The sequence below is a fragment of the Eschrichtius robustus genome, chromosome 15 (assembly GCF_028021215.1).
Source record: "Eschrichtius robustus isolate mEscRob2 chromosome 15, mEscRob2.pri, whole genome shotgun sequence".
Lineage (NCBI taxonomy): Eukaryota > Metazoa > Chordata > Mammalia > Artiodactyla > Eschrichtiidae > Eschrichtius > Eschrichtius robustus.
The window spans coordinates 70,966,851-70,983,788 of NC_090838.1; the positions used below are offsets into that span (position 1 = coordinate 70,966,851).

Here is a 16,938-nt window from a genome sequence, read left to right on the forward strand (position 1 = left end):
TACATGCAGCTTCAAAACTAGGGGTGATAATGTCAGAGGCCACATGCTCAAATCCTACACATAATCAATTTTTTCCTGATTATCTTTTGGGCAACAATTTGCATAATACATTTAGGATGGCCCTCAAGTTATTTAAACAAATAGATTTAACAGAAATTATTTCAGTAAACTCACTTTGAAAAATGTTCTCAATTTTTTTTTTTTTTAAATTCTCATACACATAGCATGTTTCAAAGTTTTTATTTTATAGTTATTGAGAGTGCCACAAAGAACCTTTTTTTTTTTTTTGGCTGTGCTGGGTCTTCATTGAAGCAGGCGGGGATCTTTGTTTAGGGCCTCTCACTAGTTGCCGCACACAGGCCTAGTTGCCCCATGGCATGTGGGATCTTAGTTCCCCAGCCAGGATTGAACCTGAGTCCCCCGCATTTGAAGGTGGATTCTTAACCACTGGACCACCAGGGAAGTCCCTCAATTTCCTTTTGATTCAATGACCTTGCCTCACTTTCTTAATCACACAAATTTTTTATTAGAAAATGAATCACATGTGCTGAATATTTATTTTTAATAAATTAATTTTATTTATTTTTATTTTTGGTTGCATTGGGTCTTTGTTGCTGCACGCAGGCTTTCTCTAGTTGCGGTGAGCAGGGGCTACTCTTCATTGTGGTGCATGGGGGCTTCTCACTGCGGTGGCTTCTCTTGTTGCAGAGCACAGGCTCTAGGTGTACAGGCTTCAGTAGTTGTGGCACACAGGCTTAGTTGCTCCATGGCATGTGGGATCTTCCCAGACCCGGGATTGAACCCGTGTCCCCTGCATTGGCAGGCGGATTCTTAACCACTGTGCCACCAGGGAAGTCGCTGTGCTGAATATTTAAAATACTTGTTTCCTGTCTAGGCCTACCACCAATGACAAAAAAACCACAACAAAAAATAGTAACTACCTAACAAGCGATAACTTAGTACACCAAAAACATACACAAATTTAAAGAAAATGGCAAATGAGGGAAACTATAACATAGCACAGCCAAAACATGAGTATCTTTGTTTTGTTTTTTGTTTTGTTTTTGTTTTTATTTTTGGCCGTGCTGTGTGGATTGCGGGATCTTAGTTCCCCGACCAGGGATCGAACCTGTGACCTTGGCAGTGAAAGTGCAGAGTCCTAACCACTGGATGCCAGGGAATTCCCAGAACATCAGTATCTTTAAATTATAAAGCTCTTACAAATCCATAAGAAAAAGATGAATAGATATTTCAAAAAGAATTACAAATGGCCAAAAAACAAGTAGTCACTCTCTAATAGCCAAAACAAATAATTAAAATAAGAATTTTTTCACCTATTAAGTGCCAATGAGTTAAAAAAAAATGATAATACCTATTGCTGGTAGAGATTCATTGGCCTTCCTTAGACTTCTGTTGGTACAATACATTGGTACACATTTCTGAAGAACAATTTGACAAGCATTAGTTATCAAAAGCCCTAAAATGCCTTAATCAGAATACTTAACAAGTAATTCATCACGATTAAGATTTTCATTTAAACTCATTTGTAAACAGAGATAGTTAAAATGAAGAGAACTAAAAGAGGTTTTTATGGTTCAGGACAGAAGACCAACCAAAGCCAAAACAGCTATAACAAGCTTCCTTCAACTCCTTTCTTAAGCTGGAAAAGTCGATGGAAAAATCAAATGGAAATGGAAATATGTTAAACTCTTACTGTTCCTGTGTGTCTAATTCCTGCAAACACTGCAAAAAAAGGGGCAGCCTTTCATGATACCAGAAGGTAGAAGGTGGAAGGAATGGAAAGACAGAGTCCTTGCTTTTCGCGTTTTGCAAATCCTCCCCTCCATTACTGGGAATAAAGAAGTGGCAACACTTTTTTTTTTTTTTTCTTCTTTCTCCAAGCAAAAGAGCCAAGTGTGACTATATTAAAACCTCATTTTAGTACTTTCCTATAAAGTTCACTCAAACTTCTTTAATTACTGATTTAAGATGGTCTAGGTGATATTCTTCTATGAAGGATTCTGCTTGATTCAAAGCTTTTATTTTCACCAGAATAAGAATTATTTCTTTGACTTCATCCCTGAAAAAAAACAACAAAAAAGCATTTTCCCTCTTCGAAATGCAATGTGTAAGGGCACAGTGAATCATAAGTAGTTAATCTGAAACAAAAACTTTACCGTATGCCAATATCTAAAATAGCATAAAATATTTAGATGCTACCTTCTCCACATAATCATGAAGTTCCAATACAGACTATTAGTGGATGTATTCTGGCAAATTTTAATGTGAATGACTATAAAAAAGGAGAAAAGCACAGAGCAAATCTATCAGGAATCTGAGTCGTGGTTTGCTGCTACCAGCAGCTTATATGGGCTATCCTGGAAGCAGTATTTATCCACAGATATCATCAAATGCTACAATTTGAGGTTTTAACTTTTTTTTCTTTTTGGAGAGGTGGTTTACCAGAATACCACTGTATTTAAGTCCTTAAACATCTAGTGCTGTGAATGAGATATCCAAAACAGAGATCTAGCTACTGCTGGGTAAACGCCAGGTTGCAGACCTGTACTTAACAAATGTTGAGATTTTGAAATGGCTAGGAAAATTAAGAAGACATTAAAAACATGCTTGTTAAGAGGCTTTTGATTTATAGTTTTAATTTTAAATTCCCCTGTGATACAGTTTTCTGGAAGTGCTTATTTTGGAAGAGATTTACATTTAAGAATATGAACTAATATGCATGAGGTGTGAATATAAAATATTGAGTGATTCTAAAGGTCATACATGAAAATATCTCCTAACTCTTCAGTGACAGTCTCAGATTTTTAAAAGTAAAGTACAAATCTTTCTAAAAATTGCTGAGAACGGAACCCTAAACTATGCTTATGGAGGTACAAATAAAATATGCATTACCTGATTTCACTTGTAGATAATTTACGTGCAGACTGCAGTAAAAACTGGATGAAGTTTTCTAGCTGGGGAAAAGATGTTCTCATGGCAGAATTTTGGAACCATTTTTCTGGTAAACATGCTGCTATCTGATAATCAAAACACATTATTTTTAATAATGACAGTTATTATCTGAGGACTTTAGCTAACATAATTTCATTTAATCCTCATAGTACTCATGTTGGTTGAGTATTATTCTTCCATTTTATAGTTCACGGTTAAATAACTTTTGAGAATTTCCCCTTTATTTGTCAAGGTTTTATACTTTAAAAAAAATCATATTTTGATACTGAGAGCTTAAAATAGACTACTCTTTATAAATACTTCCTAGTACTTGTGATACTTTCAATACTCTGTATTCCTGAGCGATTACATTGTACAAAACATTTATAACTAAACACCAGAAATGTGTAGACACAAAACACTTTTAGTTAACATACCTACATTTGACCCTTAAACAATGCAGGGGGTTACGGGCAGTGACCCATTCGCAATTGAAAATCAGTGTATTAACTTTACAGTCGGCCCTCCATATCTGTGGTTCTGCATCCAAGGATTCAACCAGCTGTGGATTGTGTAGTACTCTAGTATGTATTTATTGAAACAATCCATGTAGAAGTGGACCCATGCAGTTCAAACCTGTGTTGTTCAAGGGTCAACTGTATAAAATAGGTACATTTAATATGATTTCACAGTAAGAAATTGGGTGAGTTTGTGTATAATCTACATGAACAAATAAATCAAGGTCATTCTAAGATACACTGAGTGAAAAAAATTAATTATGGCTTTGATTTTCTTATAATTTATTACATTGCTTTAAATGTCCATGGCAGCATAAAGAGTCAATGTATGTGCATTCATTTTTTTCTTTTGGGGGGGAAAAAACCCCAAACAACACTCATCATCATCATGCCAAAGGTAATACATGATTTGGGGAAAAGTTTTGGAAAAAAAGAAAAATGTTAACAAAATAAAAAAGAAAAGAAAAACTTCCTCATAGCAGAAGGAAGAATTTTTTTTAAAAAGGAGAGAGAATGGGTGCAAGGAAAAATGTGGGATCATACTATTTAAAGAAATTCTTGGTTTTGCTATAGTTGGTAAGATCAAGATCAGTACGTACTTCTAGAAAGTAGAAAGTTGCACCATATATATATTATAAAATATGTTAAATGAAAGTTCTGGAATGCACTCTTTCTAAAATAAATCTGACTGGTCAACCCTGAAAACACAGTTGAGGAAAATGATTTATCCTATTTTTTAATCACCTTTTTCAATTATCCAGAAAAAATACAGACAAACTGATTGCCTAAGGCAGAAAGTCCTATAAGTCTTATTATGCAAACTGTATCTTTTTAAAGTTTAAAAACCAGCCCTTACTGGCTTGGAATTTAATGTCATTTGCACTTGCTTTCCCCTTGTTTTGTACCACAAGTCTCAATAAAATTCTGAAGGAACTATCTAGCTTTTCCATAAATGATCCTGGGACTTATAAACACATTGTCTTGGCCTGGTTTTCTGGCCACAAGCTGTGGAAAGAATGTCATATATCCTCTTCCTTACTTCTGTATAGTAGAGCCTATGGTCAAAGAGAACTAAATTGAAACCTGAAAGACACATAGGATGGATGATGATTGAAATTTCTGGTAGATAATGTAGTTTAAAACTACATGAAATAGGGCTTCCCTGGTGGCGCAGTGGTTGAGAGTCTGCCTGCCAATGCAGGGGGCACGGGTTTGAGCCCTGGTCCGGGAGGATCCCGCGTGCCGTGGAGTGACTGGGCCCGTGAGCCACAACTGCTGAGCCTGCGCGTCTGGAGCCTGTGCTCCGCAACGGGAGAGGCCGCGATAGTGAGAGGCCCGCGCACCGCGATGAAGAGTGGCCCCCGCTTGCCGCAGCTGGAGAGGGCCCTCGCGCAGAGGCGGGGACCCAACAGAGCCAAAAATAAATAAATAAATTAAGTTGAAGCAGCCCAGAGACATAATTACCACTTTAAAAAAAAAAAAAAAAAAAAAACTACATGAAATAAAAACCACAGCTAGAAAAATGGAGGTTGTCTAGGAACTGCTAAATAATGTTACATATATATTTATATTTTTAAAAAATTTATTTAAGGATGTAAATATTTTCCCACATTCTTAAAAAATTTTCCTCATGACTTTTATCTTATGGATAGACACTAATGTTTTTAGACATTTAGATTCTTTCCAACTGTCTTCTATTATAAATAATGCTACAATAATATTCTTTGTATGTAGAAACCTTTATGCACGTCTGATTTTTTAACATAGGATAATTTCCTAGAAGTAAAACTGCTAAGTAAAAGGGTATAAACTTTAAAGGTTTTATATTAATCATTCCAAAATAGTCTCCAGAGTTGTATTCCTCTTTCCACAGTGCAGAAACTATTTCCCAGAATTGCCACTCCACACGTTCTAGATGAATGGTATCCCTGGAATGATGTGGGGCTGTTGTTTCCCTGTGCTTATGACAATACTGGGAATTATAATGGAAATAACAGCAAAAAGTTTGCCAGCATAACAGGTAAAAACAATATCCTTAGTGTATTATTTGCAATTCTCTGATTATTAGTACTGTTAATATTTTCCACATGTTCAGAAGTTATCTTTGCATATTCTTTCTTTGGTGAATTAGGCAATTCACCATGTTGCATGTCTTTTGGTCATTTTCAATAAGAATATCTGAATTGTTTACTGCTTTTTAAAAATGTGGGTACTTATCCTCGTTATGCATTGTAACTTATTTCTCTGTTTTTCAACTTTCTTTTTAACTTTTCGTTATAGAAAATTTCAAACATAAACAACAGGAGAAGGAATAAGTATAGTGAGCCCAATGAACCCATCTTCCAGTTTTAACAATAATCAAATAATCCTGATACAATTTTGATTTACTGAAGTTTTATATTTTTGTCAAATCTATTATTTTTTCTCACCATTTTTGCTTTTAAGTTCAGAAAGGACTCCCTTAACATCAGGTATAGTCATTTATCTTCTTAGTACAATATTTTATAGTTTCATATTTTTACACTTAATTCTTTACTTCACCTGTAATTTACATTGGTATGTAGTGAGAGGTGAGGATCTAACATTCATTTTGTAAACAGTTAACCAGTATACTTTTTTTAAATACTGGGTTCTTCTGGGTTTCTAGTCTGTTAAATTAATTTGTTGTTAATGTGAGTACCACAATTTTAATTATTTTGCTACAAAATTGATTTTAATAACTAAATTTTAAAAATGATAAAATTAGAATCAGTTTCTATACAACTTACCTGGTTGCACTTTTTAACAACATCTGGCCCAGGTATGGCATTGAGAAGAGCTATAATAAGATAACGATTCAGCAGCTTCCCTAGTCCTAGCTCTTGCAAGGTGTCTTCTGGGAGGAGTTCATTCCAAAGAAGAATATTGCGGAAGAGCTAAAACACAATAAAATGTCAAGTGACTATGTACCTTTTCTCCAAAGGAAAACCGTAATAGTATCCAACAAACATAAAAAGTTGGTCAAACTCTTTTAAGCTCTCACTACAATTGGCACTGTTGGAACTGTCAATTTTAGAATCAACAGAAAACATTTCTGAATAAACACTTGATTCTTTCCAACCTCCATATATTTGTTCATCCTATTTTCATTTTTTTAGGACAACCGCTCAAAATCTATTTCAAATTACCTTGCTGGAGCCTTTCCTGATCAATAATCTTCCTTCTCAATCCATACTCTCCTGGAGGCTCGGGCCATCAGATACAAGACCGCAGGACCTCAGGATTCATAAAAGCACTGCTGTTAAAGCCAGTGCTACTGTTACCAATGTGTGACCTTGAGAAATCAATCAAACCTGAGAACCTCACTGCTCTAATATAGAAAATAAGATTAATAATAATCTGTGACTTTGGAGATACCTTGGGTAAAATACTTTTAAGAAAATCTAATAAAAGTAACATGGGTTGCATTTCCCTCCTCTAAATGCAGATCTTTCTGTGAATTTTATGGTATCTTCCACTTTCTTTCCAGTAATATATTTATCACGCTAGGTGCTAAACTACATCCAGTTGTACTAATATGCAATGCCTTTTCACAATGTCATTTTTGATGTTGCTCCCTCTTCCTGAAAAGCCTTTTTCCTGACTCAACCACATGACAAGTATTGATTCACCCTATCAAAATTGTTCTTGCTGAGGTCACCCATTACCTTATCATCATCAAATCCAGTAAAAAAATTTCAGTCTTCGTTCCAATTCTCTTCAGTGGCATTAACACTCTGTCTTCATTCTTGAAAGCCCTTCACTTAGTTTCCCTGATGCCACTCTCTTATGACCATTCTTAGTTTCACAACTCATTCTTAAGGCCTCTCTGAAGACTCCATTTTCTCTGCCCACCTCTTATCTCACTATCTCCCAAGGGTCTATCCTTAGCCTTCTTCTCATGCTTCATGCAATCTCCTCAGAGGTTGTTATTCATGACCATGCCTCCAAATACTGCCTATATGTGGTTGACTCCCAAATCTCCAGCTCAGATCTGTCCCCTGCAATTCAGACTCATATATCCAATTGCCTCCATTTGTCCCATAGATATCTTAAATTCACCATGTCCAAAACAGATCTTATCTCTCCTCCCAAACCTTTTCTTCTTCCTGTAACCCCTCCAACGCCCTCAAAGAATGTCATGATAAGTTACCAGGTTGCCAAAGTCAAAAACTTGACTAGAACCCTACATTGCTCACACGTAATTAATATCTTTTGAATCCATCTTTTCCTTACCTTCCGTTGCCACTGACTTAGCACCGACTTCATCCTGTATCGTTTAGACCAGGGGTGAGACAACTATGGCTTGTGAGTTAAATACAGCTTACTGCCTGTTTTTGTAGAGTTGGTGAACTAAGAATGTTTATTTATTTATTTATGTATGTATTAAAATATTTATTTATTTATTTGGCTGTGTCAGGTCTTATTTGTGGCATGAGGGATCTTCATTGCAGCACGTGGGACTGTGGCATGTGGGCTATTTTAGTTGTGGCATGTGGACTCTTAGTTGAGGCATGGGGGATCTAGTTCCCTGACCAGGGATCAAACCTGGGCCCCTGCATTGGGAGCGTGGAGTCTTAACCACTGGACTGCCAGGGAAGTCCCAAGAATGGTTTTTATAATTTTAAATGATAGTAAAGTTTACTGAACCGAAGACATGCGCTCATTTGTTTACATATTGTCTATGACTGTTTGTACTACAGTGGCGGAGCTGAACAGTTCAACAGAGACCATATGACCTACAAAGCTTAAAATATTTACTGTCTGGTCCTTTACAGAATTTTGTTGATCTTCACTCTATAGTAAACTTTTTAAAAAATAAAAACAATTATTTTTATTTCTGCCGTTTTCTGCTTACCTTTAGACCTGACCAGAACTGTCTTTCTTGGAACTTTGAATGTGGTGACATTCTGTTTTCTACAGCACTAATTTGAAGCAAAAGAAAGAGAAAGAAGGAAATGCAAATGACTGTTCATCTTTCAGAAACAGAGTTTAAAAAACTGAATTTTTTTTTTATTTTTTTAAATCAACCAAACTAAGCCTTAACAGAATATAAAGGGAGGTGTTCTGGTGATATTTACTAAAATTACAAATGCATGCACACTTTTGACTCAATAAATCCATGTCTGAGAATGCCTTCTGCAGATACATTTCCACATGTACAGAAATAATATGTCCATAAAATTATTTCCAACCTTGTTAGTAATGGTTTACTGCTTACATGCTCATCAATTACAGTACATCTATATAATGGCATATTGTGCAGCTTAAAAAAGACTGAGGAAACAACTTATGTGACGACATAAAAAGATCTCAAAGATGTACTAAGTCAAAAAAGTAAGGTACAAAACAATGGTTATGACTACAATATACTTACTTTATAAGTAAATATATAAAAAAGGAGAGGAAAATAAGATTAATTCTAATTGCATTGTAAGTATTAAAATTCTATAAGTATTTAATTCTAATTGCATAAAGAAATTCTGAAAAGGTATAAAAATTTACCAACATTGAGCATTCTTGCATGCATGTATGTGTACAGAGAAGGAAGGGCAAAAACTGGGTGGATGGAGGTCAGGAATGGGAGGGAGTAAGACTTTTCATTTTAAACATAAACAAAATTTTAAAATACACATTCATACTTTTTAACCATGGGACTATATTACTTATCTAAAATATTACAAACCTTACTGGGGGGGAATTTTTACATGCAGGCATCTCTTCAGGATTCACATTAACTAGCAAGCTTAGAAGTTCCTTTCTTTTCTTTCCATACAGCTCTTCCATCCTGTAAGTACTCTACAGCTTCAGTTCATGGTCCATTACTATAACTGATGCCTTCTTAGCAAATATAAGAATATGTATCAAATACTACTTGTTTGATCATTTAAAGGTAAATATAGAACTCAAAGATGCAGTTTCTGGCCCCTCAGTGATGTTCCAGGCCTTATGCTGGGCTTTCCGTGTCAGGCATTGTTCTGAGCACTCCCTTCATCTTCACAACGTCCTGTGAGGCAGGCATTAATTTAATGCCCAATTTTATATACAAGGACACTGATGCACAGAAAGGCCCAAGGTCAAATATCTAGTAATGGTGAATCTGGGCTCCAGAATCTGTGTTTCTAACCACTCTGCCATGCCAACTGTCATGTTCTTAGGAATATCATTAAAAAACAACCACCACCCCCAACCAAAAAAACCCCCTAAAACCTATGTCCAAGTGCCAGACATCATACACGGCAATATAAAAGGTGACTGAAAAATATTTGTTGAAATCTCAATTTGCATCTTAATAGGTATGTGTGTTTTGAAACCACTTAATACTGTTAGTTTCTTCTACATTACACTCTTAAATAAATCTGTATTGCAGGAATAACTATTTCATAAAATCTAGAAATTAGCAACTCTTACCTCTCTGGATATAGAGGAATAAAAACATCATCATCTATTGCCTTCTTCATTCTTGAAACAATGGGTTTAAGTAAATCCTATTTTAAAAAAAAATTAAAAGCATCACTGATAGTTACAGGTAGAAATGTGTTTACCAAAAGAAGCAATTTTAACAGAATAGTGCAAATTTGTACACACTCACAGACTTAGGTGTTAAAATAACTATCAGTTAGGTACAAGAGAACTTCATTCATCCATGTTGTTGCATGCTGCAGTAGTTGGTGCCTTTTCACTGCAGCACAGCACAATATTCTGTTGCATGATGGAACATTTATTTTGATGGTCTTCAGTTTAGGGGTTACTATGAATCATGTTGCTATAAAACTTCTTGTAGAACATGTCTTTTAGTATGCATAGGTATACAATTCTAATGGATATATGTAGAGATGGAACTGCTGGAATACAGTTCATATGTTCAACTTTGTACAGAATGCCAAATTGTTTTCTGAAACAGTGGTATCCCATTTATATTCCCACTAGCCATGTATGAGAAATCCTGTTTCTCTACACCCTTACTAAATCCTGGTATTTTTAGGGTTTTTAAATGCTTGCAATTCTGGTATGTAGTCATATTTTATTATGTTTTAATTTTTATTTTCCTATTGAGTAATGTGATGTTGAACATCTTCTCATATTCTTATTTACCATTTGGATATGCCCCTTTGCAAAGTACCCAATTAAGCTGCTTGTCTACATATCTGTTTTTTTTTTTTTTTTTAATTTAAATTAGGTTCTATCTCTTATTGATTTGTAGATGCTTTTTAAATACAGTTTCTTCACTGGTTTGTCAATATCCTTTGACATAGTATATTCACTTTGGCAAACTCATTTTATTGTTTGTATATCAAAAATTGAAAATAACCAAAACATTGAATCATGGGAACTTTTAAGGACATGTTATGTCCATCCAGTGCATGAAGTATTTAGCTAAAGTTTATGAAGACTGTAGTAACATGCAAATTTAAATGTTTAATATTTAAGTGGAAGAAGTAGGATACGAGTGTACATGTCCATTAGTATTATAATTCTGAAATAAAAGGTAGGCTGAAAATATCCTACAATGGTATCAGTCTTTGTACTAGGATAAAAATTTCTATAATAAGATACTGGTCTTACACTTAAAAAAGGAATCCATATTTGAAAAATGGAAACAGCATACTACATACTAGAGGGAAAGTTATTTTTTTAAGTCAGTGACAATGTGTGTAGCACAAATTAAGCTGTCATATACCCTATACTAAGCAAGTTACTCATAAATGTAGAATTCAACCAAATATATTTTTTCATAAAAGGTATATCTAACTGAAGTCCTATTTCTCTTTTCACTTAAATATCTGTAACATATTCCTCAAATGGCTGTATATCAATATTAACATTAAAAACAAATAAAAACTCAATTTTCTTTTACTCTCTCAAACATTTTGAATTCTTTTAAAATACAATTATGCTTTGATTTTCTTCCACTTAATGTAAATGATTTTGAATCTCAGCCTTGATAAATATTTCCATATTAATTTTTGTTTCTTAAAAATAGTTCTCTAAAAAATGCTATAAAGGAGTTTATTGAGTCAAATGACAGAAGTAGAATATGGATGGTAGATTAAGTACTGTTAAATTTACTGAAATTGCTAACTGTACTATGGTTATGTAACAGACTATCCTTAGCAAATACACAACTTACTCTCAAAGTGTTCAGGAGAAAAAAAATCGTGAGTGTGTGTATATCTAATGGGAGAGCAAATACTAATGCAAATGGGGCAAAATATTAACGACAGGTCAATCTGGGTAAAAGGCCTATGAATATGCTATTTTTATTCATGAGAGTTTTCTGTAAGTTGCCATTATTTCCAAATAATTGTTTAAAACAAAAGAAAACTTAAATTCACATATTTTATAACTCGGAGCTCATTAACTTTTCCAAGTAGTAAAATACCTTTGGTGGAAAAAACAAGTTCTCTAAAGAGTAAAGTTTTAACAACTACACACACTTCTGTATATAGACTTTATTTTTATTTTATTATTTTCTTATTGAAAGATTCTTTGAATTCTACAATGCTTTACAATTTTCAAAAGTTTCACACACATGATAAAAATATGGGATGCTTCACGAATCTGTGTGTCATCCTTGCACAGGGGCCATCCTAATCTGTGTATCATTCCAATTTTAGTATATGTGCTGCTGAAGCGAGCACTATATAAAGACTCTAAAACAGCTCTGAAAAGGCACTTAAAAGCTCTAGCTAGTAGTTTTTATGATGCTCTGCATATCCATAGTGATAATCCTGGGTGGCATGGGCAGATGTTGAGGCCCTCAGGGGAGAATGAGAGTAGGTGCTCACCACAGCAAGAGCAGCATTACTTTTGTGTGTGTCTGTGTACAGGGGTGTGTAAGACTTTATTTGAAAAAGTTTCTGTGGATAGAAAAAGAAATCTGAAAACTTCTAATCTATCTAAGCATTCATCTGATGTCACTTTCACATTTCCACTAACCGGTCAACCAACCTTTGCACTATCCCGAGGCTGTGCAGAACTTCGGGCATCTTTTGACTATTAGATTTCAGTTAATGAGAAACAAACTTCTCTCCCCTACACCTTCCATACGTTGGTCCTGGTTTACTTCTCAGGATCATGCAGAGCAAATCTAATCATCCTTCCATATGAAAACTCTTCAGGTTTAAGATTGATATCTCACTTTTCTACATTTTCTCTTTCCCATACCATCTTAGACACTCTCCATTTAATATACTTTAACCTAAAATTAAATGCAAAATACCCAGGGAAGTCTTACTTGTGAGGAAAGCACATACAACATTTTTACTCAAAAGAGCAGACACCTAGTAGGATGAACTCCCATTAGTCTTTCTGCTACTCAAGTGACACTGTTGACTCATATTGGGTTTACGGTTGATTATAATCCCTCTCTGTGTTACCTATGATGCTTCAAAGCTGTGCCTCTCCCATCTTTTATTTATGCAGTTGAATTTTTGAACACAATGGTAGGACATATGTATATTCCTTTTACATTTTATGTTTTGAGAGTCAGTCCATTTTCTCAGTATTTTGAAATTCTTTTGGATTCTAATTCTATTATCCATAGATCTATGATAGAATTCGTAGCTTTCAGCATTGAGAAATTTTATTAGCATGTATTTTACATCTTCATCCAGTTCAATAAAAATACTGAACAGGACAAAGCTGAGAAGATTCTGGCCCTATGGGTCAGTATTCTTTAGGTATACTCTACCAGTTTTCTTTATATCTAACTATACCATATCTTTTCCCATTTGATCTATAAGAAAATCTTAACATATTTAAATACATTATCTACTGTACCTGTACAGTTCCTTATTTATCAGTGAAAGTAACTGAGATAATATGGAAGAATATGCTTTGATAAACAGTTGTTTGTATTTAGGAACCCCATCAATGAAAGATTACAGTAAACACTGCTTTCTTATTTTAAGTGCTTGTAATCCATCTCTGTAATAATCTATTTTAGAACATTAACCAGAATCAAAACTATTCTCACCAGACATTAGTTTACAGAATCATTTGCTTTTCACTTCAAAATCAGGAACTATGCTGTCTGACTTGCTCTTCTGGAACCTTTCTCATTCTCTTCAATTCTTAAATATCACTGAAAAAAATTGAGTGAGCTCACTGGCAAACTGTGTTACTAACCTGGAATATTACATAGTACACTGATTCTCAAGTAGGGGTAATTTTGCCATGCCTCAGAATATTTTATAAGTCTAGAGATATTTTTGGTTGTCAAGACGGGGGAGTGCTACTGGCATCTAGTGAGTAGAGGCCAGGGGAACTTAATGCATAGGACAGCCTCCCACAAAGAACTATCTGTTCCAAATGTCAAGAGTGCCAAAGTTGAAAAGTCCTGATGTAGTTCTAGTCTCCTACGAATGCAAAGACCCCATTTTCAACATTCAGAGTGGGAGGGCTTCCAGAATTAAAATTACCAGTATAAAAACTTCATGAGTGAATCCATAACACCAAAGACTTTAGTGGTTACAAAGACTTTAGTGGTTACAAAGTGCTGGGTCTGCCACTTTTATCTTTTAAAAGTGACTTGGAACTCTGGGCCCCAGCTTCTTCACCTGTAAAATGCAATTAAAGTCAACACATTTTACAAGGTTGTCAGGATCAAATGAGAAAATGTGAAAGTGTTTAAAAAATGGCAAAGCACTATTTACATTTGGGCTATAATTAAATAATCCCACATAGAGAGCAAATACAGGATTATATAGCTGCTTCCTTGTAGCTCTAACCTACTAATCTTGGTTCTATGCTTTATAACAACACAGAATAAATCTATTCCTTCTTCAAATATAAACACTATCTCTATGCACATCTTCTTTTAAGTTGAATCTTTCTAATTCATGCATGATTTTCACATGTTTTTATCCTGTTGGAGGTAAGTGGAAAATGCCCTTACTCCATCAGTTGCTACTGTTCAAATCCTATTCCTTCCTTCAGGGCCCCTGCTCAAATGCCACATCTAACAAAAATTCTTTCACTGCAGAAAGTAATTTCTCTCTCCTGCCTCTCTTTTGAGGTTTCATAGCCCTTTATCTGGGCCACTCATGGGGAGGCAATGTGGTCAGTGAGATGAGCCTGGGCTTTAAAGTAAGACTAACGAAGGTACAAATCCTAGTTCTGACTCAAGGCTTTACTGTGAACAACTTTTCAAGATTCAGATTCTTCAACTGTAAGATTAAGCTGTCACCGTTGTTAATAGGATTGCTGGGACTAAGTGGGATGATACAGGAATAAGACCTAACAGAGTGTCTAGTACATAGTAGGAATTAGATAAACAAGTGCTCCTTGTCACTCCCACTTACTTCCTATTTGAAATAACAGTTTATGTACATCTTGTTTCCTCTAAGATAACATGCTTCTTAAAGGCAGAATCGTGCTAGTATCCCTATTCTCCCTCTTATTTCTTACAGCTTCCCTCCTTCATGACAGCAATTCCAAGTGCTAAAACTTACTGGTGTTCAGAATATGAATATGACATGTCTCCTTGCTTTTTCAACCACCTTGGTTATTCCACTCTGGGTACCCTCCAGTCTGTCAATCTCTCTCTTAATTCTCTTAAAACTCAACATAAAATTGGTTTACTTATTTAACTGCATGAGTATACAATATTATTATCAACAAACAGAATGATAGAAAAGAGTACTACAATAAGAGTAAGATTCAACACTCTCAACAGAGCCTCTAAAAAGTTCCTTCCTTTTTATGTCTTATGTTCAGTGAAACTCAATTCTAAATTATGCTAAGATGAGAATCTATCCTATTTGAAGCTTGAATCCTCAAAGAGATTACTGTTCTCAACTTTGGCAGATTATAGAAAACTAGTTAATATAATAAATGTTAGCCTAATTTTAAAATCATTGTTAAAGTAAGGTCATAATACTACTAGACTTTTGCCAAAAAACAAAGGTAATTAGTTTTTTTTTCTTTTAGAAGGAATGAATTTGCACTAATGTATTTATGCCTTTTTGTCTCTGCAGGGCCAATGTATATTCACAAACCTGAAAGACAGCTGGCTGGGCCATGAGAACACAAAGCAGACCACTGAACAGAGAGAAATAAGCTAATAAGAATGAAAGTAATAATCTGGATCTTATTGAATGTATGTGTATCCTTTTATAAGCATTACCATTCCTGTAAGAATGTTCAGAAATATCAAGGTGTATTCTTTCATCTTATTAATTATAAAGAGCAAAAAATGGTCAATCCTAAATATTTTTCCCTAAATAGTTTTCTGATAATTACTTCTTCTGCATCTTCTGTAAACAAAGATTTATAATAAATTATATTAATTTACAAATATATCAAGAAATTCATAATTCTAGAAATTATTACCTGTTTGCCTTTACTAATAACTTCATTTTCACAAGTGGAATGTTCTTCAAGAATCATTCTGCTCTGTGTTATTAAATTTGTTGTCTGTGAGGTTGACAAGGGATCCCAAATGAATTCTACAAAGTCTGAAACAAAAATTTTTGGTGGTGCACAATTTAGTTACTAGACTAAGCTTTGCTTATCACATATAAACAACTGAGGCCTTTAGCAAACACTACTTCCCTCCTTATGTGGTTTAAAATCCATGACAATCAGTACCATTACATATTTGCATACACTCTCTTTTGTTGCAGTCTGGCTCAACTGCAACCCTAGTTAAATCACCTTGTCACAGCATCTGTGCCTGCAACCATGCAGCTAAAACATAGCTGGAAAAAAATACACTTTAAATTGATCACCATGAAACTCCAGTGAGACCTTAATGCTGCCCAGCAATCACATTCTGTTTCCCTGGTCCATTCTCTTTCCCTGTGGCCTAGACAATTATTTCCTGCCTTATCCTTCCCCCTTGTTCTCAGTTAATGGACTTTACTCTTCCAGGTGACTATTTCTTATGTTTTCTTTTCTCCACACTTGCTCTCACTCTCAGCTGATTACTTCCCCATTTGATGAGAAAAATAGAATCAATCAGAAGAGAAGCTCCACAAGCTCCTCCTACAGCATCTACACAACTACCAGCACCTGTGCTCATAAACTCTAACTTGTCTCCCATTCCTATGGACAAAGCACTACACTCCTTGTCAAGGCCAACCCTTTATTTGTACAAAAGACCCTAACCCCTTTGGCTTTCTTGAAGATCCTGTTCCTGGAATTCTGCCCTCTCACTTCTACTGGATCTTTTCTATCACTCTACAATTATTTCTCTTGTATTAAAAATAATCCCTCTCTTGACCCTACTTTCCCCTCCAGTGCTGCCTTCTTTCTTTCCTTCATTTTATAACAAAATTACTCAAAAAACTTCCTATCTCCAATTTCTCTCCTCAAACTCCTGAATTCACTTCAGTTAGGCCTTACCTCCAACTATTCTCCTAAACTACTCTTACCAAGTCACAAATAACCTTCACATTTGTAAAATCTAATGGTTGATTCTACTCCCCATCTGATTTATCAGCAA

General features: G+C 34.9%; 1 protein-coding gene and 1 non-coding gene across 4 annotated transcripts in view; both read right to left on the minus strand.

Moving 5' to 3' along the window:
- Positions 1–560: 560 nt before the first annotated feature.
- The window catches only part of GCFC2 (GC-rich sequence DNA-binding factor 2), a 93,348-nt gene continuing 76,970 nt past the window's right edge, over positions 561–16,938 (minus strand). For 2 of the 3 annotated variants that reach the window (XM_068564929.1, XM_068564928.1), the window contains exons 12-17: positions 15,825–15,949; positions 9,900–9,976; positions 8,347–8,413; positions 6,239–6,385; positions 2,914–3,038; positions 561–2,080 (exon numbers count right to left, since the gene is read on the minus strand). In XM_068564929.1, coding sequence (XP_068421030.1) covers positions 1,963–2,080; positions 2,914–3,038; positions 6,239–6,385; positions 8,347–8,413; positions 9,900–9,976; positions 15,825–15,949 — 659 coding nt within the window. In that variant the 3' untranslated portion in view covers positions 561–1,962. Of the gene's footprint in view, positions 2,081–2,913; positions 3,039–6,238; positions 6,386–8,346; positions 8,414–9,311; positions 9,496–9,899; positions 9,977–15,824; positions 15,950–16,938 lie in introns of those variants that run through there. The other variant, XM_068564930.1, reaches the window with a different exon arrangement.
- LOC137778218 (U6 spliceosomal RNA) lies at positions 12,027–12,130 on the minus strand. Its single transcript, XR_011076797.1, has one exon. It is a non-coding gene; the product is annotated as a U6 spliceosomal RNA (small nuclear RNA).